This window comes from Aristolochia californica, unplaced genomic scaffold (assembly GCF_029961685.1).
Source record: "Aristolochia californica isolate CCGP_79_NKW_82.1479 unplaced genomic scaffold, dmAriCali1.0.hap1 SCAF_8, whole genome shotgun sequence".
Taxonomy (NCBI): Eukaryota; Viridiplantae; Streptophyta; class Magnoliopsida; order Piperales; family Aristolochiaceae; genus Aristolochia; species Aristolochia californica.
The window spans coordinates 28,317,081-28,344,516 of record NW_027182279.1 but is presented as its reverse complement, the minus strand read 5'-3'; the positions used below and the strand labels follow the sequence as shown (position 1 = coordinate 28,344,516).

The 27,436-nt window shown below is 36.5% G+C and overlaps 3 protein-coding genes across 4 annotated transcripts in view; 2 read left to right on the top strand and 1 right to left on the bottom strand.

The window, feature by feature from the left end:
• The window catches only part of LOC137938833 (protein transport protein SEC23 D-like), a 54,049-nt gene that overhangs the window by 7,070 nt on the left and 19,543 nt on the right, over positions 1 to 27,436 (bottom strand). The gene's annotated exons all lie outside the window — the stretch shown is intronic.
• LOC137939327 (uncharacterized) lies at positions 4,611 to 10,765 on the top strand (the record flags this gene model as incomplete). Its single annotated transcript, XM_068784610.1, has 6 exons — positions 4,611 to 4,994; positions 6,336 to 6,401; positions 8,902 to 8,957; positions 9,769 to 9,784; positions 10,360 to 10,440; positions 10,679 to 10,765. Coding segments are annotated over 6 exons (690 nt in total), but the record flags the coding sequence as incomplete, so codon positions are not given.
• LOC137939326 (probable DEAD-box ATP-dependent RNA helicase 48) lies at positions 15,736 to 16,224 on the top strand (the record flags this gene model as incomplete). The annotated part of the gene is made up of 1 exon (XM_068784609.1): positions 15,736 to 16,224. A coding segment is annotated over one exon (489 nt), but the record flags the coding sequence as incomplete, so codon positions are not given.

Sequence of the window (27,436 nt, the reverse complement as noted above, 5' to 3'; positions counted from 1 at the left end):
CTCCAGACAAAAAGAAAATTGTCTGTTACAAATGTGGTAAATTAGGCCACTATTCAAATAGATGCAAAACTAAAGAGAAACTTAACAAACTTCAGATTGATGAAGGATTAAGAATTCAGTTGGCCAAAATTCTCTTAAACTCTGATTCTGGGGATGATATTGATTATGCCTCATCCAGCCAATCAGAAGAAGACCAAGATTGTAGCTGTTCTCATCTACAATCTATGGCACAAATGCATCAGATTAATGTTCTTACGAATGAACAACAACTTGTGCTTAAGAACATTGATCAAGAGGAAGATCCTCAAACCCAAAGATATTTAATCAAAGAATATCTCTGTCTGTTTAGATCTGTACCTTCCCCTAACCCGGGGTTAATCCCAAGCACAGAGTAAAAGCATTGCGGTATTCCTTTGATGCTTCACGGTCCATGCGTCCCTTGTTTCTGCCCGTTTATACCCAAGGAGGTTTTAGGGCTTTGTTTTCTTGGGACAAAATGTTGGAGCCCGTGGCAGAAGCTTAATGCTAGGAAATTGCACACCTCTCTGTGTCTTGGGTTTCCCATACCTGAAGGAGTAAGCATAAAGATCTAAACAACTTTGATCTAAAGATAAACCCCTCGGGAATTACACTTCTTACTTATTTTTCGTAATCATCTCCATGCTTGTGCTTTTTATAACTTTAGGTATTGTTCTTATCTGTTTAATCCTCACTGTTTTTATTGTCTGCTAAGTTTTATAGATTGTGTGGCTTGGTGTTTGTTTTTGTGTTTATACATAAGGGTATATGAGGCTGGAAACTGCTGGGTGAGGGCTGACAAATGCCTCTGCCTCTTCGGAGCCAAGCGTTGCTCCCGGAAGCACAACGCTGCTATACTTTTATGTTTATTTGGTTAGTTAATAAAATATTAAGACAATTTTTTAGAATAATCTTACCCATATTACCTATATACTATATATATCTAGCTATTTTTTACAACTCCATATATTACGGTAGAAGATTTAAAATATAGGAACTTATACTAGTATCCTGTTTTTATTTATATTAGTGGTTGAATTATTTAATTACTTTGTTTTCCTGCCATAACAATTAGAAAACCTTTTAGTTTCTTACATATTTTTAATTGCTAATACTATAGGTAGAATATTAGATACATGATCTTTGTTTTTATAGCATTAACAATAGTTATTTGTAATATTTTCATATTTAGTATTATCTGTCTTATATTATCCTTTATTCCTACAGAAGAGTAGTAGAAACCCCTAGGCAAATATTTATACCTAGAAGGCAAGTAATAAGAAAATCTCGTAATAATTCACCTTTAAATACTCCAGACTAGATTAAATTAAATTAGTACCCCCTTTAAATTGGTATCAGAATCAACATCTTGTCCCTGTAAAGTTCCAGGAAGCTGTAAACAACCCAATAATTCTACAATTCTTGCCCTTGAACAACAGATAGACAACTCCATAGTCAAATTAGATAATAAATTGTTATGCTACGAAGAAATAGATGAAGCCCTAACAGAAGTTCCTATCCAACACTCCCAGACTTTGCCTGAAGCAGTAGTACATACAGGCTTAGTTCAAGTTTCCGTCCAAACAGAACCTCCAAGGGAAGTATATTATTCTGGTAATATGCCAAGGATTCCTTATAGTGACCCAGTAACTTTTGATCACAAGATAGGTCCCAAAGGAAAAAGAAAAGAAATAGAAAGACCTATAAAGTTTCAAGAAATGGGCAAAGGAAATTTTTTTAATCTTTCAGCCCATGATCCCCAAGAATGGACAACAGTATTAGACCCTTGGAAAAATCAGGTAGTGTCAGACTATATTCAAAACTTTCAGTCTCAAGATGTAGAAGAAATGTACATATACTTGGAGACATTTTTAGGAGAAAGCATAAAAGCTTTATGGGAAAGTTATAAAAGAGGGAATCCAGAAGAATTTGGCCATCTAATGAGCCTAGGATCCAATCCCTATAATTTTGTTAATAATGTTTATCAATTAGTAACAGGAGATGACCCTAATCTAGGATTTGTAACATTACAAAAAGATGCAGTAGTTTATTTAGAGCAACTTAGTTTACATAATTATAAATATGTTAAGAAATTTCTCCAAGATTACTTTTATTATACCTGTGTTTCAGGAAATGCTTTCAACAAAGACTTAGGCACAAGGTTATTTAGGAAATTACCAGGAGCACTAGGAAAAGAAATATATGATAAATGGCAAAACGTAGAAACAACAAATCCTACAGCAGTGTATTCAATAGGACAAAGAACCAAGTTTATTATGACTATCCTTCAAGAAAAATGTACAGACATTCAAATACAAAGACAACTTAAAGGAGATGATTATGGGTTCTGTAAGCAGATATATACTACCCAAGCTTATGGTCTAAAAGACTCGGGACAAAAACTAAGAAAACATAAAAAATACTTCAAGAAAGGATACTTTATCCGTAGATTCAAAAGTAGGAAACCATATTTAAACAAAGATAGACATGTTAGAAGATTTAACCCAAAAAGAACCTAAAAGAATAAACTTTCTTGCTATATTTGTGGCCAAACAGAACACTTAGCCAACACCTGTCCCAAAAGACAAAACATTAACTCTAAGAGATCCACCCTTGTAGAAAATGTCCAACAAGATCTCATAGAAGTAGATGAATACATGTCAGATACGGAATCTATTTATAGCATAGTAAGTATCCAAAATGCACCTTTAGATTCTTCAGATCGTCTCCTTCAGCAATCCGAATTTTTTAAAAACCACTTCGCAAATCCAATTTGGAGAAAACTTGCGCCTCTTTCAATTGATCATAGAGATCTGCAATAAGAGGAATAGGGTACTTATTCTTTATAGTTACCTTGTTGAGCGCCCTACAATCGATGCATAGTCTCATACTTCCATCCTTCTTAGTCTGAAACAGTATAGGGGCCCCATAAGGTGTTTTGCTTGGCCTTATGAACCCAGCGTCCAACAGCTCACTGAGTTGTCTTCGCAGTTCATCCAGCTCTTTGGGCGCCAATCGGTATGGTGCTTGTACTGGCTTTCTTACTCCGGGCTCAAGCTCTATGCAATGGTCCACCCCTCTCCTAGGTGGTAACCTCGCTGGAAGTTGTTCAGGCATGACATCTCTATATTCATGCAGTACGGCTTGTATCTCTTTAGGGGTAGGCATGACCTCTACCAGCACAAATAAAAGCAATGTAAGTAGAGCAGCCTTGCTTAAGACCTTTCTTAAGCTAGAGGGCTGATAGCATTAAGTCCTTTTTTGTTACATCATTGTTGTCAAGTTCAGAAATAGTACAAGGACTTTGCTCGTCCATAATCCCCATTACCCCAACATGCGGCATTACAAATGCCTTACAAACCGTGAAAAACTCTATTCCCTAAATCACATTGAAATCATCCATGACAACAATAGTAAAATTCAGAAATCCAACCCACTTGCCTATCTCCACCGGGACGTTCTTGGCAATGCCTTGGACTTCACGAGCAGCAGAATTTACAGCTTTCATTTTGCTCCCATCTTTCTCTCCTCGTATATTTAGGCGCCTAGCCTCCTCCGACGAAAGGAAGTTGTGGGTGGCGCCAGTGTCCACCACTGCTCTAACAATACGTCCAGCAAGTGTTAGAGAGATAAAAAGATGTTCTCTTAAGGGTCTTACCAGAAGTGGAGCAGCCTTCTCCTCCTTTGAACGGACAACAGCATGGAGAAGTGTTCAGGAGCCCAACCTAGGCTCAATCCTTCCATTGTTCACCTCAGTTTGAGCAGCATTGAGGAACCTCTTTCTAAGACAATCCCTCGCATATGAAACAATGGACCTTTTTTTGTTTGTCCCCTTGTTTCTTCTCTTCCGGCCTAGCCTTGGCGTCCTTTGCCCATGACTTCTTCTCCCCTTTCTCCTTCTTCTTAAAATTTGTTTTACCATTGTTATTTTCCTTAGGCACTTTGTTAGCCGAATAATTCTTTCTCTCATATTCGGTTAACTTTTCAGCAGTAGATAAAGCTGAAGCTAATGTCTTTACTTCCCGTCTTCTCAATTCTTGCTCAGCCCACGGGAAGTAAAGACATTAGCTTCAGCTTTATCTAATGCTGAAAAGTTAACCGAATATGAGAGAAAGAATGATTCGGCTAACAAAGTGACTAAGGAAAATAACAATGGTAAAACGAATTTTAAGAAAAAGGAGCAAATCAAGGGATTTGAATGGAGGATCAAATCAAGGAGATTTTATAAGGGAGGATCTCTGCTCTCATTGGACGGAAGCATGAGAGAAGGGAGGGGTTGAAGCCTATAAATACCAAGGCATTCAACCCTTGTAGATTCATTCAGCATAGACGAGAGGGAGAGTTTTTGTAGAGTGCTGGCCTTCCACCTTGGACGGTCACTCCTTGTAATCTTCTCTAGTATTAATACAAGTTTACTTTCTCTTCCTATTCCACTGTCTTTCTATCTTTTCATTGCTCATGCTTCATTTGAGAGGAAGGAGTTTGCAACGTTGATCTAAGGGGTGAGAGGCTGTACTACCTTTGACGAATTGAAGGTAGGCCATCACGGGAGTTGGAGTTCCGCTAGCCCAAGTGAGTTTGGGCTCATCTGACCTCGTGACAAACTGGGTGGGGGGCCTTGTACCTACCTCTGCAGAGTCTCGAAATGGCAGTGGAAGCGGATGCAGGCCCAAAAAGCCAAACAGCTCCTAAAGGCCCGTCTTTGCCGTGAGTGCCAGATTTACGAAATGAGGCAGAGGGCGGAACTTAGAGCCGCAGTTTCTGAGCTTGAGCGACCGTGGGAGGCTGTTGAGCGAGCCCCAACTCTCTTTTCCAGCAAAGCCGACGAGCAATTGAAGGCTTTGGCTAACAGGTCTCAATTTTCTGGAGGCTACGATCTGTGGTCGAAGCGGGATGAGACTCAGCTTTTTCATAACCAGGACTGGCTCCCTTCCGCGAGGTTTTTCCCTAAAGGGGCTGTGCACAATGTCAAACCGTATGGTATTATTGACAGTGTTGGGCGCACCAGTTATTCAGAAATGACGGACGTTGAGGAAGATTTACCCAAGAAGTGGAATGGGACTAAAAGATCGATTCTCTTGTTTGGATGCCCATGATTTACCTTTAGTATCTGTGTACATGATACTTTCTTCAGGACTGATTATTTTTTCTTCTATAAATTTAAGGTTCCATTCCAATTCTACTAAAATGTCTAGAGAATATTTAATAGGCTTAATTAATTTTATTCCTTTGTTTCCTATTAAATTAACTACATCATCTATTTTAACCTTGAACCTAGTAGTGCCAGAACAAGTACACCTTCCTAAGAATTCAATACACAATAAAAGATTGTTTCCTACAAAGGATTCATATCCTTTTGTCTGAATACCTATTTTGATATATTTTCTAAAATCTTGTATTCCAATAAGGAAGTCTGGGGAGCAATAAAATATTCCTCCATTTTGATTCATATCTACCTCAGTGATTCCTAACATTGCCTTTTTAGGGTCTGCCCATCTATCATCGTAGATACTAAGTAAGGTTTTAGTTCCTAGATGATTTCGTCCTAATCCTTTTACCCCTATTACAATCAGACCTAAATGAATCCTTTTACCCCTATTTCTTTAAAGGCTTGTTCTGCTATTAAGTTAATGTTAACAGAATCTTGTCCTACACAACTAATCTGGATTTCTCGGTAATGTCTAAATAATCCGGTATTAAAGTTTAATGGTCATGTTCTATATAATTGTCTGGGGTTAAGAAGGTTTAATTGGTTATTGCTAAATATAGTAATGTCTTGATCTATATCTATTATTTCGTCTAATTGTATATCTCTTTGGTCTACACTTCTCCTTCCTGTTATTCTGTCTTTTATATTAAGATTTCTAGAAGAACTTTCTATTTCCGAGGTAAATCCTTCACCTTGCTGTGAAAGTGCCATGGTTTTTTAGCTGAGGAGGTTTTGGGTTCTATTGTGATGCCTTTCAATTTCTGGGATATTAAATCTATTTCTTTATCAATATTTTGTTGTGATCCTTTACTACTTTTTAGATAGTCTAAATTCTCAGAGAGTTTTTCTGTTTTTAATTTTAAAGTCTTAATTTCGTCTTGTATCTTAGTTAAAGTGAATTCTTTTTCAGTTACTTTGTTTGAAGATTATTACCTAGACTTATAATAAGATCTGTGATAGTATTAATTGGGGATTATTCCCGTGTAAAATATGTTCTTCACTGTTGAAATGACACCTAAGGGAATTAGGTCCTATATATTTTATCTCAAATCTTGATGGAAGTCTAAAGTCTAAATAATCTAGTTTTTTGGAGGGTTCCAGGTCTTAGGGCTCTGATACCAATTTGGAGGGGGTACTGATTAATCTGGAGTATTTAAAGCTGAATGATTTGCAGGTCTCCTTACTATTTGTCTTCTAGGTATAAAGATTTGCCTAGGGGTTTCTACGAATCTTCTATAAGAATATAAAGACAAAGTAAAACAGATAAAACTAAAAATAACCAAATTACAGAAAACTATTACTAAGGCTATAAAGACAAAGATCATGTATCTACGATTCTAACTATAATATTAATAATTAAGAATATATAGGAACCTAAAAAAATCTCTATGCTTGTGCTTTTCATAACCTTAGGAATTGTTCTTATCGCTTTAATACTTACTGCGTTTATTGTTTCCTAAGTTTTATAGATGGTGTGTGTTTAATACATAATACATAAAAGTATATTAGCAACGCTCTAACCCATGTCAAAGGTAAAGAATAAGATCCAGAAAAACTGGAGCAGTTGGTAAAGAATTGGATCTTTCCTTCATCGAGGGGGAACGAGTCTTCTATGGATGATACATTTTGTACAGCCAGAGTCTACTAAGGCATCTAATATTAAGGATTGTTTATTAGGGAAAACAATCTTGGCCCTGACAAGTATGCTAGAAAAAGATATGTCTTGGTTGCGGACGTAAAAAGTTTCTGGGTCTTCTATGCCAACAGTAATCCCATCAAAGGAGTCTTTTTCGATTGTATCTAATCTATATTTGAGGAGAGTAATTCACAGTTTTCTATTTTTCTGGCCATAATTTCTAACTTAGTGTTATGTATCCTATTATGGATAGGCTGCTCTCTCTCTCTCTCCATCTCACTCTCTCTCTCTCCCTCCCTCCCTCTCTCTCTCTCCCTCTAGATACCAATTCGGAGGGGTACTACTTTAATCTGCTTTAATCTGGAGTATTTAGAGGTGAATTATTTGGGGTTCTTCTAATTACTTGTCTTCTAGGTATAAATATTTGCCTAGGAGTCTCTACAAATCTTCTGTATGAATATAAAGATAAGGTAAAACAGACAAAACTAAAGATAACTAAATTACAGAACACTATTGTTAAAGCTATAAAGATAAAAATCATGTATCTAAGGTTCTATCTATGATTCTGGCTAAAATATTAACGAATAAGAATATATCAGAGGCTAAAAGATTATCAACTTGTTCTGGGAGAAATATAAAATATCCAAATAATTCTAATGCTATTATTACCAAGAACAATATGTACCTATAAGTTCCAATCATATTGCATAATAATCTCTTAAGGTATTATATAATAATCCTAAGTATAAGTAATATATAGGTAATATTCGCAAAAATAATCTCAAAAACTGTTTTATTATCTTATTAATTAACTAAATATACATAAAAAGGTACAACGGCGTTGTGACAACCAAGAGCAACGCTTGGCTCAACTGAGGCAAAGGCGTTTGTCAGGGCTTAGCCCTCACCCAGTAGTTTCCAGCCTTATATACCCTTCCATAATAACGTCTTAAAATAAAGTAGTAAATATGAACAAAAACGAAAATACTCAACACACAATAAAAGCAGTAAGTATTAAGGTAACAAGAACGATGCCTAGTATTATGAAAAGTATAAGCATGAAAGCAATCGTAAGAGAACGAAAAGATAGTTGTAAAAACTTTCAGAAGGTAGTTCCTAAAACGTTTTTGTCTTTTAATTTTCTGTCAGAACACTTAGCCAGAAGGTAGTTCCTAAAACACTTCTGTCTTTAATGTTCTGTCAGAACACTTAGCCTCCCTCCCTCCCTCCCTCTAGATACCAATTCGGAAGGGTACTACTTTAATCTTCTTTAATCTGGAGTATTAAGAGGTGAATTATTTAGGGTTCTTCTAATTACTTGTCTTCTAGGTATAATAATTTGCCTAGGAGTCTCTACAAATCTTATGTACGAATATAAAGATATGGTAAAACAGACAAAACTAAAGATAATTAAATTCCAGAAGAATATTGTTAAAGCTATAAAGATAAAAATCATGTATCTAAGGTTCTATCTATGATTCTGGCTAAAATATTAAAGAATAAGAATATATCAGAGGCTAAAAGATTATCTACTTGTTCTGGGAGAATATAAAATATATAAATAATTCTAATGCTATAATTACCAAGAACAATATGTAGCTATAAGTTCCTATGATATTGCATAATAATCCTAAGTATAAGTAATATATAGGTAATATTCGCAAAACAAATATCAAAAACTGTTTTATTATCATATTAATTAACAAAATATACATAAAAAGGTACAGCGGCGTTGTGACAACTGAGAGCAACGCTTGGCTCAACTGAGGCAAAGGCGTTTGTCAAGGCTTAGCCCTCACCCAGTAGTTTCAGCCTTATATACCTTTATGCAATAACGTCTTAAAATAAAGTAGTAAATATGAACAAAAACGAAAATACTCAACACACAATAAAAGCCGTAAGTATTAAGGTAACAAGAACGATGCCTAATATTATCAAAAGTATAAGCATGAAAGCAATCGTAAGAGAAGGAAAAGATAGTTGTAAAAACTTCCAGAAGGTAGTTCCTAAAACGCTTCTGTCTTTAATGTTCTGTCAGAACACTAAGCCTCCCTCCCTCCCTCCCTCCCTCCCTCTAGATACCAATTCGGAGGGGTACTACATTAATCTGCGTTAATCTGGAGTATTTAGAGGTGAATTATTTGGGGTTCTTCTAATTACTTGTCTTCTAGGTATAAATATTTGCCTAGGAGTCTCTACAAATCTTCTGTATGAATATAAAGATAAGGTAAAACAGACAAAACTAAAGATAACAAAATTACAGTAGACTATTGCTAAGCAATAAAGATAAAAATCATGTATCTAAGGTTCTATCTATGATTCTGGCTAAAATATTAAGGAATAAGAATATATCAGAGGCTAAAAGATTATCTACTTGTTCTGGGAGAAATATAAAACATCCAAATAATTCTAATGCTATTATTACCAAGAACAATATGTAGCTATAAGTTCCTATAATATTGCACAACAATCTCTTAAGGTATTTTATAATAATCCTAAGTATAAGTAATATATAGGTAATATTCGCAAAACAAATCTCAAAAAATGTTTTATTATCTTATTAATTAACCAAATACACATAAAAAGGTACAGCGGCGTTGTGACAACCGAGAGCAACGCTAGGCTCAACTAAGGCAGAGGTGTTTGTCAGGGCTTAGCCCTCACCCAGTAGTTTCCAACCTTCTAGACCTTTCTATAATAGCGTCTTAAAAAAAAGTAGTAAATATGAACAAAAACGAAAATACTCAACACACAATAAAAGCAGTAAGTATTAACGTAACAAGAACGATACCTAATATTATGAAAAGTATAAGCATGAAAGCAATCGTAAGGGAAGGAAAAGATAATTGTAAAAACTTCCAGAACGTAGTTCCTAAAATGCTTATGTCTTTTAATGTTCTGTCAGAACACTTAGCCAGAAGGTAGTTCCTAAAACGCTTCTGTCAGAACAATTAGCCTCCCTCCGTCCCTCTCTCCCTTCCCTCTAGATACCAATTCGGAGCGGTACTACTTTAATCTGCTTTAATCTGGAGTATTTAGAGGTGAATTATTTGGGGTTCTTCTAATTACTTGTCCTCTACGTATAAATATTTGCCTAGGAGTCTCTACAAATCTTCTGTATGAAAATAAAGATAAGGTAAAACAGACAAAACTAAAGATAACTAAATTACAGAAGACTATTGTTAAAGCTATAAAGATAAAAATGATGTATCTAAGGTTCTATCTATGATTCAGGCTAAAATATACAGGAATAAGAATATATCAGAGGCTAAAAGATTATCTAATTGTTTTGGGAGAAATATAAAATATCCAAATAATTCTAATGCTATTATTACCAAGAACAATATGTAGCTATAAGTTCCTATGATATTGCACAATAATCTCTTAAGGCATTATATAATAATCCTAAGTATAAGTAATATATAGGTAATATTCGCAAAACAAATCTCAAAAACCGTTTTATTATCTTATTAATTAACCAAATATATATAAAAAGCTACAGTGGCCTTGTGACAACCGAGAGCAACGCTTGGCTCAACTGAGGCAGAGGCGTTTGTCAGGGCTTAGCCCTCACCCAGTAGTTTCCAGCCTTATATACCTTTCTGCAATAACGTCTTAAAATAAAGTAGTAAATATGAACAAAAACGAAAATACTCAACACACAATGAAAGCAGTAAGTATTAAGGTAACAAGAATGATGCCTAATATTATGAAAAGTATAAGCATGAAAGCAATCGTAAGAGAAGGAAAAGATAGTTGTAAAAACGTCCAGAAGGTAGTTCCTAAAACGCTTCTATCTTTTAATGTTTTGTCAGACAGAACACTTAGCCTACACTTGCCCTCAAAGACAGAACATTAATTCTAAAGATAGTTGTAAAAAGGACATTGCAAACAAGGAGTAAAGAGAACCATTGTTATGAAGAATAAAATTAAGAACTAAAATAAAGTCTACGTTGAGTTTGAGATCTCTAACCCATGTTAAAGGTAAAGGAAAAGATCCAGAAAAAGTTGAACAGTTGGTAAAGAACTGGATTTTGCCTTCATCAAAATAGGTTGTATACGGGTTATAGGTACCATCTACATGTTGGCTAAACACTTGTTTATTGGTTTTCTTAAGGAACTGAGGAGGAACTAATCTTCTATGGATAATACATTTGGTACAGCCGGAATCTACTAAAGCATCTAACACGAGGGATTGTTTGTTAGGGAAAATAATCTTTGCTCTAACAAGGATACTGGAAAAAGATTTATCTTGGTTACATACGTAGGAAGTTTCTGGTTCTTCTAATCCTACAGTGATACCATCATAAGAATCTTTTTCTATTGTATCTAATCTATGTTTGAGAAGAGTTATTTCTGCCTCACAGTTTTCTATTTTTCTGGCCATAATTTACAATTTAGTATTGTATACCTTATTATGATTAGGGATTCTACATGTTCAATACCTAAGAGTTTTAAGCAAGGAATACAAGCTTCTAGGAAACATTGAGTGCATATTGCTCTTTGTTTCTTACGAGGATACCAGGAGCATTTAAAGCAAGGGTTACTGTCTAAACCAGTATTCCAGGACCAGGTATGGGTACATTCTATTACTGTATCCATAAGGTCAAGGTTTTCTTCAATATTAAGGTCTAGGACAAGATCTTCATCAGAGTTTGATGTATCTAAAGGAGCATTGGGTATGCTTACAATACTATAGATGGATTCTGTGTCTGACATATATTCATCTACTTCTATAAGATCTTGTTGTACGTTTTCTACAAGGGTGGATCTTCTAGAATTAATGTTCTGTCTTTTATGGCAAGTGTTGGCTAAGTGTTCTGTCTGACCACAAATATAACATGATAATTTATTTTTATAAGTTCTTTTTGGGTTGTATCTTCTGACATGTCTGTCTTTGTTCAGGTAAGGCTTTCTACTCTTAGATCTTCGGATAAAATATCCTTTCTTAAAATATCTTTTATTTCTAGGTTTTTGTCTTTAATCTTTTAGACCATAAGCTTGAGTAGTATATATCTGTTTGCAGAAGCCAAAGTCATTTCCCTTAAGCTGTCTTTGTATCTAGATATCTGTACATTTTTCTTGGAGAACTGTCATAATGAATTTTGTTCTCTGTCCGATGGAGTATACCGATGTAGGGTTTGCTGATTCTATGTTTTGCCATTGTCATAAATTTCTTTTCCTAAAGCTCCAGGTAGTTTTCTAAATAATTTGATTCCTAAGTCTTTGTTAAAGGCATTACCTGAAATGCAGGTATAATAAAAGTAGTTTTGTAGGAATTTTTTAACATATTTATAATTATGTAAACTAAGTTGTTCTAAGTAAACTACAACATCTTTTTGTAGTGTTATAGAACCTAAATTAGGGTCATCTCCTGTTACTAACTGGTAAACTTTGTTAACAAAATTATAAGGGTTGGATCCTAGGCCCATTAAATGACCAAATTCTTCTGGATTACTTCTTTTGTAGCTTTCCCATAAAGCTTTAACGCTTTCTCCTAGGAGTGTATCTAAGTACCTATACATTTCTTCTACATCTTGGGATGAAAAGTTCTAGATATAATCTGATACTACTTGGTTTTTCCAAAGGTCTAATACAGTTGTCCATTCTTGAGGATCATGGGCTGAAAGATTAAGAATTTTTCCTTTGCCCTTTTCCTGAAAAGTTATAGGTCTTTCTATTTCTTTTCTGTTTTCCCTTTGGATGTATTTTTCTATCCAAATTTATGGGTTCACTATAAGGAATCCTAGGCATGTTGCCTGAATAATATACTTCTCTAGGTGGAGGTCTTGGATACGTAGTATAACTACTTCCAGGAATATTAGTAGAACTTTCTTCATCCATATACTCTTTGATACTAAAGGTTTCATCTTCTTTTGGTTCTAAAGGCATTTTTCCTATTCTAATGTTCATTTCACTGTCGTAATACAAGTATTCTTCTTCTTTTATCCTCTTGTTTTTTATCAGATCTTCTTCCAGGTGAAGAAGTTCTCTTTCTACCAGTTTTAATTCTAGTTCCTTAGGATATATTATTTCATCTGTTTCTAATTCAATATTAACTAAATCATAGTTCTCACTGGAGGCTGATTCAGTGTCCTCTGTATTTTTCTGTTCGTAGCTATTAAATCTAATGTTTATGTTACCCCTTGTGTCTGTATACATGATACTTTCTTCGGGACTAATTATTTTTTTTCTCTAAATTTAAGATTCCATTCTAGTCCTACCAAAATATCTGGAGAATATTTAATAGGTTTAAGTAATTTGATTCCTTTATTACCTATTACATTTACTACATCATCTACCTTAACTTTAAACCTGGTGGTACTAGAACTAGTCCATCTTCCTAAGAATCCAATACATAATAATAGATTATTTCCTACAAAGGATTCATATCCTTTTGTTTGGAGGCATCTGTATTTACCTCAAACGGCTTGTTGAAATCAGCAAGGTGCAGCACTGGTTCAGCCACCATGGTGTCCTTTAGCCGTTGGAATGCTCTTTGGCATGAGTCCGTCCATTGCCACTTTTGGTCTTTCTTGAGAAGGTCGGTCAAGGGGGCTGCTATAGCTGAGAAGCCCTTGATAAACCTCCTGTAATAATTTGCAAGACCATGGAAACTCCTAAGCTCAATCACCTTGGAAGGGATCGACCAGTCATGCACAGCCTCCACCTTCTTGCTGTCCATCCATATCCGTCCTCCCCCTATCCAATGTCCAAGAAAGGACACCTCTTGCAACCCAAAGGAGCACTTCTCCTCCTTGACATACAGCTGATTATTTCTCAATGTTTCGAAGGTGTTTCTTGTGCTCGTCCATACTCTTGTTGTACACCACGATGTCATCAAAATAAACACCGACAAACTTGTCCAAGTATTCGGAAAATACCTCGCTCATGAGAGTGAAAAATGTTGCAGGTGCATTGGTTAGGCCAACGGACATTACCATGAATTCGTAAGCCCCATATCTGGTTACACAAGCAGTCTTCCCCTCGTCTCCTTCAGCAATACGGACTTGGTAATAACCACTTCGAAAATCCAATTTGGAGAAAACATGCGCCTCTTTCAACTGATCAAAGAGATCTGCGATAAGAGGAATAGGGTACTTATTCTTTATAGTTACCTTGTTGAGCGCCCTACAATCGATGCACAGTCTCATACTTCCATCCTTCTTAGTCTGAAACAGTATAGGGGCCCCATAAGGTGCTTTGCTTGGCCTTATGAACCCAGCGTCCAACAGCTCACTGAGTTGTCTTCGCAGTTCGTCCAGCTCTTTGGGCGCCATTCGGTATGGTGCTTGTGCTGGCTTTCTTGCTCCGAGCTCAAGCTCTATGCGATGGTCCACCCCTCTCCTAGGTGGCAACCTCGCTGGAAGTTGTTCAGGCATGACATCTCTATATTCATGCAGTACGGCTTGTATCTCTTTAGGGGTAGGCATGACCTCTACCAGCACAAATAAAAGCAATGTAAGTAGAGCGGCCCTGCTTAAGACCTTTCTTAAGCTGGAGGGCTGATAGCATTAAGTCCTTTTTTGTTACATCATTGTTGTCAAGTTCAGAAATAGTACAAGGACTTTGCTCGTCCATAATCCCCACCACCCCAACATGCGGCATTACAAATGCCTTACAAACCGTGAAAAACTCCATTCCCAAAATCACATTGAAATCATCCATGACAACAATAGTAAAATTCAGAAATCCAACCCACTTGCCTATCTCCTCCGGGACGTTCTTGGCAATGCCTTGGACTTCACGAGTAGCAGAATTTACAGCTTTCATTTTGCTCCCATCTTTCTCTCCTCGTTTATTTAGGCGCCTAGCCTCCACCGACGAAAGGAAGTTGTGGGTGGCGCTAGTGTCCACCACTACTCTAACAATACGTCCAGCAAGTGTTAGACAGATAAAAATAAGTTCTCTTAAGGGTCTTACCGGAAGTGGAGCAGCCTTCCTCCTTTGAATGGACAACAGCATGGAGAAGTGTTAAGGAGCCATACCAAGGCTCAATCCCTTCATTGTTCACCTCAGTTTGAGCAGCATTGAGGAACCTCTTTCTAAGACAATCCCTCGCATATGAAACAACGGACCTTCTTTTTCTGTTTGTCCCCTCGTTTCTTCTCTTCCGGCCTAGCCTTGGCATCCTTTGCCCATGACTTCTTCTCCCCTTTCTCCTTCTTCTTAAAATTCGTTATACCATTGTTATTTTCCTTAGGCACTTTGTTTGCCGAATAATTCTTTCTCTCATATTCGGTTAACTTTTCAGCAGTAGATAAAGCTGAAGCTAATGTCTTTACTTCCCGTCTTCTCAATTCTTGCTAAGCCCACGGGAGGTAAAAACATTAGCTTCAGCTTTATCTACTGCTGAAAAGTTAACCGAATATGACAGAAAGAATGATTCGGCTAACAAAGTGTCTAAGGAAAATAACAATGGTAAAACGAATTTTAAAAAAAAGGAGCAAATAAAGGGATTTGAATGGAGGATCAAATCAAGGAGAATTTATAAGGGAGGATCTCTGCTCTCATTGGACGGAAGCATGAGAGAAGGGAGGGGTTGAAGCCTATAAATACCAAGGCATTCAACCCTTGTAGATTCATTCAGCATAGACGAGAGGGAGAGTTTTTGTGGAGTGCTGGCCTTCCACCTTGGACGGTCACTCCTTGTAATCTTCTCTAGTATTAATACAAGGTTACTTTCTCTTCCTATTCCATTGTCTTTCTATCTTTCAATGCTCGTGCTTCATTTGAGAGGAAGGAGTTTGCAACGTTGATCTAAGGGGTGAGAGGCTGTACTACCTTTGACGAATTGAAGGTAGGCCATCACAGGAGTTGGAGTTCCGCTAGCCCAAGTGAGTTTAGGCTCATCTGACCTCGTGACAAACTGGGTGGGGGGCCTTGTACCTACCTCGGCGGAGACTCGAAATGGCAGTGGAAACGGATGCAGGCCAAAAAAGCCAAACAGCTCCTAAAGGCCCGTCTTTGCCGTGAGTGCCAGATTTGCGAAATGAGGCAGAGGGCGGAACTTAGAGCCGCAGTTTCTGAGCTTGAGCGACCGTGGGAGGTTCTTGAGCGAGCCCCAACTCTCTTTTCCATCAAAGCCGACGAGCAGTTGAAGGCTTTGGCTAACAGGTCTCAATTTTCTGGAGGCTACGATCTGTGGTCGGAGCGGGATGAGACTCAGTTTTTTCATAACCAGGACTGGCTCCCTTCCGCGAGGTTTTTCCCTAAAGGGGCTGTGCACAATGTCAAACCGTATGGTATTATTGACAGTGTTGGGCGCACCAGTTATTCAGAAATGACGAACGTTGAGGAAGATTTACCCAAGAAGAGGAATGAGACTAAAAGATCGATTCTCTTGTTTCGATGCCCATGAAAAATAAGAGAGAAAAAAAAGAGAAATGTGGTTTCTCCTGTTTGGATGCACAAGGAAAATGGAAAAGAAAAGAAAAGAGAGCATGCATATTACCAACCACTAGTAATATGCATGCTCAGATTTTTACGGAAGTTTCGTATTTCAGTCCTTCCTCAACCTATTTCCGCCATGTTCCATCTTCAGCGCTTTCAATCTCTTCATCGCACAACCGCATTTAGACATTGCTGACCTGCGCGTTGCAGACGAAAGTCACGGAATATATGTCAGCCACAGGTAAGCTCATTTCTCCCATTTGATCTCCTTCATCCTTATTCTCTCCGTGCAATGTAGTACAGAATTTATGCAATACAAATTATTTTGAGATCCTTTATGAGTTATAGATCTAGTCGTTTCTTAATAACTCTGATATGCAAGATTATCTCTATTTGTTTTCCATACTTTTAGGATTCTTTGAACTTAATATTAAACATGTATTTTATGGAAAGTTTTAAATGTAGGTTAAAGTTCAAACCCGACTCGAGCTTGAGCTCAAATTTGGTTAAAATTCTTGGGCTAGAGCTCGATTCCAATTTTAGTCTCAAAGCTAAGCTTGAGCTCGAACTCAAGTTCAAAGTATTCAAATCAAGCAAAGCTCGAACATATACAAGTTCGAGTTTGGCTAGGCTCAAGAGAGTGGGAAATGTATATAAAAGTCACATTTTGTATATAGGTCATGTTTTTATATAAGTCACATTGGCATAATATTATGCAGTGTTTATAAACAATTTTATGCAGAGTTTATAGGCAATTTTATGCAGAGTTTATGTACAAAGGTCATGCCCAATTTTAAGTAAAATTTATGCATAATTTTATGCACAGTTTATTTGACTTGTATTTTATACAAAGTTTTAAATGTAGGTTGGAGCTTGAACCCTGCTCAAGCTCAATTCAAATTTTAAGCTTAAGGCTGGGCTCGGCTCTAGCTTGAGTTCGAAGTATTTAAATCAAGCCCAGCTTGAACATATGCAGATTCAAACTCGGCTCGACTCGATGCCACCCCTAGGCACTGCACGTATAGGCTGGGCACATACGGACTAGTGCCTGAACACCAAGGCATGGAGGCAAGTCAGATTAGTGGCAGCCAACTTTTTTTTTAATGATGATAAACTTATTTCAAAGAAAGGGAAGATACATCAAGGGAGACCTCCCCTAACAATAAGAGATTGAAGGGGGGACCTAGGCACACAAATCAGCAACCGAAATGGCTGATCTAAGTATATGAGACGAAGTACAAGAAATGGTGGATACAATATCCAAAATATCAAGAAAAATCTGCTAGTGACGCCACGGGGGGAAGGATGAGGTGGAGCACCATCCGATGACGACTTTGGAGTCTCCCTCCATGATAAAGAGACCACTAAAGCGATCCTTAAAAATACACAAGCCGTGAAGGAGACCAGAGAGCTCAGCAATGGTCGAGTCAGCAATTCCGAGGGGGGCATAGTAAGAGAGTATGGCAATGCCGCCCGGATCAAAAATCACCCCGCCAAAATCATCCAAACCCGGGTTCCCAAAGGCGCTACCATCAAAATTCAGCTTATAATGGTTCCTAAACGGTTTCTAGTCACGTGGGCCATGGGGTGTTAGCTGGGGCGGTTGTACATGAGGAGGCATGCGCCAAGAAGCACATGACCATTCGAAGGGGCATGTGGCCAGCAATTTCCCCAACTATATATAGGGGGGCTGGATGAGTGCCAATCAATCAGACATTGACATAGAGACTCAAAGGAGCGCTCGAATATCTTGTATGTAGACAGATTTGTGTATATGAGAAAAGGTTTATTGTGTGCCAACTATTTGTATGCAAGGGAGGCTGACTAGTGTGGGTTATCCCAAGGACGCAACTAGGCCGACACAGGTAAAAGTAAATTCAACTTTCCACTGCATAACTGAACCCATGCAACACCTAAGCTCTAACATTACAAGCATGATCTTTTCACAGTATGGCACCCCATGAATGAATGAGCAGGCCAAATCGTCTCACCAAAATCGATTTAAAACAAAATGATCCCTATTAAAAAAATATTTTCTGAGTAATTAAGAACCTTAAGAGTGGACGCTACTTCAGAATGTGTACATGCGTGGTCATGGAATACAGGGTTAGATAGTAATCCTCTTTTTAATGTGCTCGGTATCCTAGCAAAAAACAAAGAGCTAAAATGCAATCAGTGTTCCCTAGAAGCTTGCATCCCTTGTCTAAAAGCCCTAGGTATAGAAGCTGCAGACCAGACTCTCTCTCTCTCTCTCTCTCTCTCTCTCTCTCTCTCTATATATATATATATATATATATATATATATATATATATATAATTATATATATATAATTCTTTAGGGTATATTATCTCATCTGTTTCTAATTCTATATTGACTAGGTGATAATTTTCACTAGAGATTGATTCCGTATCTTCTATATTCTTTTGTTCATAGCTATTAAATCTTATATTTATGTTACCTTTAGTATCTGTGTACATGATACTTTCTTCAGGACTGATTATTTTTTCTTCTCTAAATTTAAGGTTCCATTCTAATCCTGCTAAAATGTCTGGAGAATATTTAATAGCCTTAATTAATTTTATTCCATTGTTTCCTATTAAACTAACTACATCATCTATTTTAACTTTGAACCTAGTAGTGCTAGAACAAGTACACCTTCCTAAGAATTCAATACACAATAAAAGATTGTTTCCTACAAAGGATTCATATCCTTTTGTCTGAATACCTATTTTGATATATTTTCTAAAATCTTGTAGTCCAATAAGGAAGTCTGGGGAGCAATAAAATATTCCTCCATTTTGATTCATATCTACCTCAGTGATTCCTAACATTGCCTTTTTAGGGTCTGCCCATCTATCATCGTAGATACTAAGTAAGGTTTTAGTTCCTAGATGTTTTCGTCCTAATCCTTTTACCCCTATTACAATCAGACCTAAATGAATCCTTTTACCCCTATTTCTTTAAAGGCTTGTTCTGCTATTAAGTTAATGTTAACAGAATCTTGTCCTACACAACTAATCTGGATTTCTCGGTAATATCTAAATAATCCGGTATTAAAGTTTAATGGTCCTGTTCTATATAATTGTCTGGGGTTAAGAAGGTTTAATTGGTTATTGCCAAATTTGTAATGTCTTGATCTATATCTATTATTTCGTCTAATTGTATTTCTCTTTGGTCTACACTTCTCCTTCCTGTTATTCTGTCTATTATATTAAGGTTTTTAGAAGAACTTCCTATTTCCGAGGTAAATCCTTCACCTTGTATCTAATCCTATTTCTGTAATAACGTCTTAAAATAAAGTAGTAAATATGAACAAAAACGAAAAATTCTCAACACACAATAAAAGCAGTAAGTATTAAGGTAACAAGAACGATGCCTAATATTATGAAAAGTATAAGCATGAAAGCAATCGTAAGAGAAGGAAAAGATAGTTATAAAAACTTCCAGAAGGTAGTCCCTAAAACGCTTATGTCTTTTAATGTTCTGTCATAACACTTAGCCAGAAGGACGTTCCTAAAACGATTCTGTCAGAACACTTAGCCTCCCTCCCTCCCTCCCTCTAGATACCAATTCGGAGGGGTACTACTTTAATCTGCTTTAATATGGAGTACTTAGAGGTGAATTATTTGGGGTTCTTCTAACTACTTGTCTTCTAGGTATAAATATTTGCTTAACAGTCTCTACAAATCTTCTGTATGAATATAAAGATAAGGTAAAACAGACAAAACTAAAGATAACTAAATTACAGAAGACTATTGTTCAAGCTATAAAGATAAAAATCATGTATCTAAGGATCTATCTATGATTCTGGCTAAAATATTAACGAATAAGAATTTATCAGAGGCTAAAAGATTATATACTTGTTCTGGGAGAAATATAAAATATCCAAATAATACTAATGCTATTATTACCAAGAACAATATGTAGCTATAAGTTCCTATGATATTGCACAATAATCTCTTAAGGTATTACATAATAATCCTAAGTAAAAGTAATATATAGGTAATATTCGCAAAACAAAACTCAAAAACTGTTTTATTATCTTAATAATTAACCAAATATACATAAAAAGGTACAGCGGCGTTGTGACAACCGAGAGCAACGCTTGGCTCAACTGAGGCAGAGGCGTTTGTCAGGGCTTAGCCCTCACCCAGTAGTTTCCAGCCTTATATACCTTTCTGTAATGACGTCTTAAAATAAAGTAGTAAATATGAACAAAAACGAAAATACTCAATACACAATAAAAGCAGTAAGTATTAAGGTAACAAGAACGATGCCTAATATTATCAAAAGTATAAGCATGAAAGCAATCGTAAGAGAAGGAAAAGATAGTTGTAAAAACTTCCAGAAGGTAGTTCCTAAAACGCTTCTGTCTTTAAATGTTCTGTCAGACAGAACACTTAGCCTCCCTCCCTCCCTCCCAAGGGGTACTACTTTAATCTGGAGTAAGTAGAGGTGAATTATTTGGGGTTCTTCTAATTACTTGTCTTCTAGGTATAAATATTTGCCTTGGAGTCTCTACAAATCTTCTGTTAAGGTAAAACAGACAAAACTAAATATAACTAAATTTAAGCTATAAATATAAAAATCATGTATCTATGGATCTATCTATGATTCTGGCTAAAATATTAAGGAATAAGAATATATCAGAGGCTAAAAGATTATCTACTTGTTCTGGGAACAGAACACTTAGCCTCCCTCCCTCCCTCCCTCCCTCCCGAGGGGTACTACTTTAATCTGGAGTATGTAGAGGTTAATTATTTGGGGTTCTTCTAATTACTTGTCTTCTAGGTATAAATATTTGCCTTGGAGTCTCTACAAATCTTCTGTATGAATATAAAGATAAAGTAAAACAGACAAAACTAAATATAACTAAATTAAAGCTATAAATATAAAAATCATGTATCTAAGGATCTATCTATGATTCTGGCTAAAATATTAAGGAATAAGAATATATCAGAGGCTAAAAGATTATCTACTTGTTCTGGGAGAAATATAAAATATCCAAATAATTCTAATGCTATTATTACTAAAAATAATATGTAGCTATAAGTTCCTATGATATTGCACAACAATCGCTTAAGGTATTATATAATAATCCTAAGTATAAGTAATATATAGGTCATATTCGCAAAACAAATCTCAAAAACTGTTTTATTATCTTATTAATTAACCATATATACATAAAAAGGTACAGCGGCGTTGTGACAACCTAGAGCAACGCTTGGCTCAACTGAGGTAGAAGCGTTGGTCAGGGTTTAGCCCTCACCCAGTAGTTTCCAGCCTTATATATCTTTCTGTAATAACGTCTTAAAAAAAATAGTACATATGAAAAAAAACGAAAAATTCTCAACACACAATAAAAGCAGTAAGTATTAAGGTAACAAGAACGATGCCTAATATTATGAAAAGTATAAGCATTAAAGCAATCGGAAGAGAAGGAAAAGATGGTTGTAAAAACTTCCAGAAGGTAGTTCCTAAAACGCTTCTGTCTTTTAATGTTCTGTCAGAACACTTAGCCAGAAGGTAGTTCCTAAAACGCCTCTGTCTTTTAATGTTCTGTCAGAACACTTAGCCTCCCTCCCTCCCTCCCTCCCTCTAGATACCAATTCGGAGGGGTACTACTTTAATCTGCTTTAATATGGAGTATTTAGAGGTGAATTATTTGGGGTTCTTCTAATTACTTGTCTTCTAGGTATAAATATTTGCCTAGGAGTCTCTACAAATCTTCTGTATGAATATAAAGATAAGGTAAAACAGACAAAACTAAAGATAACTAAATTACAGAAGACTATTGTTAAAGCTATAAAGATAAAAATCATGTATCTAAGGATCTATCTATGATTCAGGCTAAAATATTAAGGAATAAGAATATATCAGAGGCTAAAAGATTATCTACTTGTTCTGGGAGAAATATAAAATATCCAAATAATTCTAATGCTATTATTACCAAGAACAATATGTAGCTATAAGTTCCTATGATATTGCACAATAATCTCTTAAGGTATTACATAATAATCCTAAGTAAAAGTAATATATAGGTAATATTCGCAAAACAAAACTCAAAAACTGTTTTATTATCTTATTAATTAACCAAATTTACATAAAAAGGTACAGCGGCGTTGTGACAACCGAGACGCTTGGCTCAACTGAGGCAGAGGCGTTTGTCAGGGCTTAGCCCTCACCCAATAGTTTCCAGCATTATATACCTTTCTGTAATGACGTCTTAAAATAAAGTAGTAAATATGAACAAAAACGAAAATACTCAATACACAATAAAAGCAGTAAGTATTAAGGTAACAAACACGATGCCTAATATTATCAAAAGTATAAGCATGAAAGCAATCGTAAGAGAAGGAAAAGATAGTTGTAAAAACTTCCAAAAGGTAGTTCCTAAAACGCTTCTGTCTTTTAATGTTCTGTCAGACAGAACACTTAGCCTCCCTCCCTCCCTCCCTCCCTCCGGAGGAGTACTACTTTAATCTGGAATATGTAGAGGTGAATTATTTGGGGTTCCTCTAATTACTTGTCTTCTAGGTATAAATATTTACCTTGGAGTCCCTACAAATCTTCTGTATGAATATAAAGATAAGGTAAAACAGACAAAACTAAATATAACTAAATTAAAGCTATAAAGATGAAAATCATGTATCTAAGGATCTATCTATGATTCTGGAGTATCTAGAGGTGAATTATTTGGGGTTCTTCTAATTACTTGTCTTCTAGGTATAAATATTAGCCTTGGAGTACCTACAAATCTTCTGTATAAATATAAAGATAAGGTAAAACAGACAAAACTAAATATAACTAAATTAAAGCAATAAAGATAAAAATCATGTATCTAAGGATCTATCTATGATTCTGGCTAAAATATTAAGGAATAAAAATATATCAGAGGCTAAAAGATTATCTACTTGTTCTGGGAGAAATATAAAATATCCAAATAATTCTAATGCTATTATTACCAAGAACAATATGTAGCTATAAGTTCCTATGATATTGCACAATAATCTCTTAAGGTATTATATAATAATCCTAAGTATAAGTAATATATAGGTAATATTCGCAAAACAAATCTCAAAAACTGTTTTATTATCTTATTAATTAACCAAATATACATAAAAAGGTACATCGGCGTTGTGAAAACCGAGAGCAACGCTTGGCTCAACTGAGGCAAAGGCGTTTGTCAGGGCTTAGCCCTCACCCAGTAGTTTCCAGCCTTATATACCTTTCTGTAATAACGTCTTAAAATAAAGTAGTAAATATGAACAAAAACGAAAATACTCAACATACAATAAAAGCAGTAAGTATTAAGGTAACAAGAACGATGCCTAATATTATGAAAAGTATAAGCATGAAAGCAATCGTAAGAGAAGGAAAATATAGTTGTAAAAACTTCCAGAAGGTAGTTCCTAAAACGCTTCGGTCTTTTAATGTTCTGTCAGACAGAACACTTAGCCAACACTTGCCCTAAAAGACAGAACATTAATTCTAAAGATAGTTGTAAAAAGGACATTGCAAACAAGGAGTAAAGAGAACCATTGTTATGAAGAATAAAATTAAGACCTAAAATAAAGTCTACTTTGAGTTTGAGATCTCTAACCCATGTTAAAGGTAAAGGATAAGATCCAGAAAAAGTTGAACAGTTGGTAAAGAACTGGATTTTGCCTTCATCATAATAGGTTGTATATGGGTTATAGGTACCATCTACCTGTTGGCTAAACACTTATTTATTGGTTTTCTTAAGGAACTGAGGAGGAACTAATCTTCTATGGATAATACATTTGGTACAGCCGAAATCTACTAAAGCATCTAACACGAGGGATTGTTTGTTAGGGAAAAAAATCTTTGTTCTAACAAGGATACTGGAAAAAGATTTATCTTTGTTACATACGTAGGAAGTTTCTGGTTCTTCTAATCCTACAGTGATACCATCATAAGAATCTCTTTCTATTGTATCTAATCTATGTTTGAGAAGAGTTATTTCTGCCTCACAGTTTTTTTATTTTTCTGGCCATAATTTCCAATTTAGTATTGTATACCTCTTTCTAAGACAATCCCTCGCATACGAAACAATGGACCTTCTTTTTCTGTTTGTCCCCTCGTTTCTTCTCTTCCGGCCTAGCCTTGGCATCCTTTGCCCATGACTTCTTTTCCCCTTTCTCCTTCTTCTTAAACTTCGTTATACCATTGTTATTTTTCTTAGGCACTTTGTTAACCGAATAATTCTTTCTCTCATATTCGGTTAACTTTTCAGAAGTAGATAAAGCTGAAGCTAATGTTTTTACTTCCCGTGGGCTGTGCAAGAATTGAGAAGACGGGAAGTAAAGACATTAGCTTCAACTTTATCTACTATTGAAAAGTTAACCGAATATGAGAGAAAGAATGATTCGGCTAACAAAATGTCTAAGGAAAATAACAATGGTAAAACGAATTTTAAGAAAAAGGAGCAAATCAAGGGATTTGAATGGAGGATCAAATTAAGGAGATTTGATAAGGGAGGATCTCTGCTCTCATTGGACGGAAGCATGAGAGAAGGGAGGGGTTGAAGCCTATAAATACCAAGGCATTCAACCCTTGTAGATTCATTCAACATAGACGAGAAAGACAGTTTTTGTAGAGTGCTGGCCTTCCACCTTGGACGGCCACTACTTGTAATCTTCTCTAGTATTAATACAAGGTTACTTTCTCTTCCTATTCCATTGTCTTTCTATCTTTTCATAGCTCGTGCTTCATTTGAGAGGAAGGAGTTTGCAACGTTGATCTAAGGGGTGAGAGGCTGTACTACCTTTGACGAATTGAAGGTAGGCCATCACGGGAGTTGGAGTTCCGCTAGCCTAAGTGAGTTTAGGTTCATTTGACCTCGTGACAAATTGGGTGGGGGGCCTTGTCCCTACCTCAGCGGAGTCTCGAAATGACAGTGGAAGCGGATGCTGGCCACAAAAGCCAAAAACCTCCAAAAGGCCCGTCTTTGCCGTGAGTGCCGGATTTACGAAATGAGGCAGAGGGCGGAACTTAGAGCTGCAGTTTCTGAGCTTGAGCGAGCCCCAACTTTCTTTTCCATCAAAGCCGACGAGCAGTTGAAGGCTTTGGCTGATAGGTCTCAGTTTTCTGGAGGCTACGATCTGTGGTCGGAGCGGGATGAGACTCAGCTTTGTCATAACCAGGACTGGCTCCCTTCCACGAGGTTTTTCCCTAAAGGGGCTGTGCACAATGTCAAACCGTGTGGTATTATTGACAGTGTTAGGCGCACCAATTATTCAAAAATGACGGACGTTGAGGAAGATTTACCCAAGAAGAGGAATGGGACTAAAAGATCGATTCTCTTGTTTGGATGCCCATGAAAAATAAGAGAGAAAAAAAGAGAAATGTGGTTTCTCTTGTTTGGATGCACAAGGAAAATGGAAAAGAAAAGAAAAGAGAGCATGCATATTATCAACCACTAGTAATATGCATGCTCAGATTTTTACGGAAGTTTCGTATTTCAGTCCTTCCTCAACCTATTTCCGCCATGTTCCATCTTCAGCGCTTTCAATCTCTTCATCGCACAACCACATTTAGACATTGCTGACCTGGGCGTTGCAGACGAAAGTCACGGAATATATGTCAGCCACAGGTAAGCTCATTTCTCCCATTTGATCTCCTTCATCCTTAGTCTCTCCATGCAATGTAGTACAGAATTTATACAATACAAATTATTTGGAGAAACTTTATGAGTTATAGATCTAGTCATATTTCGTTTCTTAATAACTCTGATATGCAAGATTATCTCTATTTGTTTTCCATACTTTTAGGATTCTTTGAACTTAATATTAAATATGTATTTTATGGAAAGTTTTAAATGTAGGTTAAAGTTCAAACCCGACTCGAGCTTGAGCTCAAATTTGGTTAAAATTCTTGGGCTTGAGCTCGATTCCAATTTTAGACTCAAAGCTAAGCTTGTGTTCGTACTCAAGTTCAAAGTATTCAAATCAAGCAAAGCTCGAACATATACAGGTTCGAGTTTGGGTAGGCTCAAGAGAGTGGGAAATGTATATAAAAGTCACATTTTGTATATAGGTCATGTTTTTATATAAGTCACATTGGCATAATATTATGCAGTGTTTATAAACAATTTTATGCAAAGTTTATAGACAATTTTATGCAGAGTTTATGTACAAAGGTCATGCCCAATTTTAAGTAAAATTTATGCATTATTTTATGCACAGTTTATTTGACTTGTATTTTATGCAAAGTTTTAAATGTAGGTTGGTGCTTGAACCCTGCTCAAGCTCAATTCCAATTTTAAGCTTAAGGCTGGGCTCGGCTCTAGCTTGAGTTTGAAGTATTTAAATCAAGCCCAGCTTGAACATATGCAGATTCAAACTCGGCTCGACTCGACTCGATGTCACCCCTAGGCACTGCACGTATAGGCTGGGCACATACGGACTAGTGCCTGAACACCAAGGCATGGAGGCAAGTCAGATTAGTGGCAGCCAACTTTTTTTTTAATGATGATAAACTTATTTCAAAGAAAGGGAAGATACATCAAGGGAGACCTCCCCTAACAATAAGAGATTGAAGGGGGAACATAGGCACACAAATCAGCAACCGAAATGGCTGATCTTAGTATATGAGACGAAGTACAAGAAATGGTGCATACAATATCCAAAATATCAAGAAAAATCTGCCAGTGACGCCATGGGGGAAAGGATGAGGTGGAGCACCATCCGATGACGATCTCGGAGTCTCCCTCCATGATAAGGAGACACTAAAGCGATCCTTAAAAATACACAAGCCGTGAACGAGACCAGAGAGCTAAGCAATGGTCGAGTCAGCAATTCCGAGAGGGCCACAGTTAGAGATTATGGCAGTGCCGCCCGGATAAAAAATCACCCCGCCAAAATCATCCAAACCCGGGTTCCCAAAGGGACTACCATCAAAATTCAGCTTATAATGATTCCTAAACGGTTTCTAGTCACGTGGGCCATGGGGTGTTAGCTGGGGCGGTTGTACATGAGGAGGCACGCGCCAAGAAGCACATGAACATTCGAAGGGGCATGTGGCCAGCAATTTCCCCAACTATAAATAGGGGGCTGGATGAGTGCCAATCAATCAGACATTGACATAGAGACTCAAAGGAGCGCTTGAATATCTTGTATGTAGACAGATTTGTGTAAATGAGAAAAGGTTTATTGTG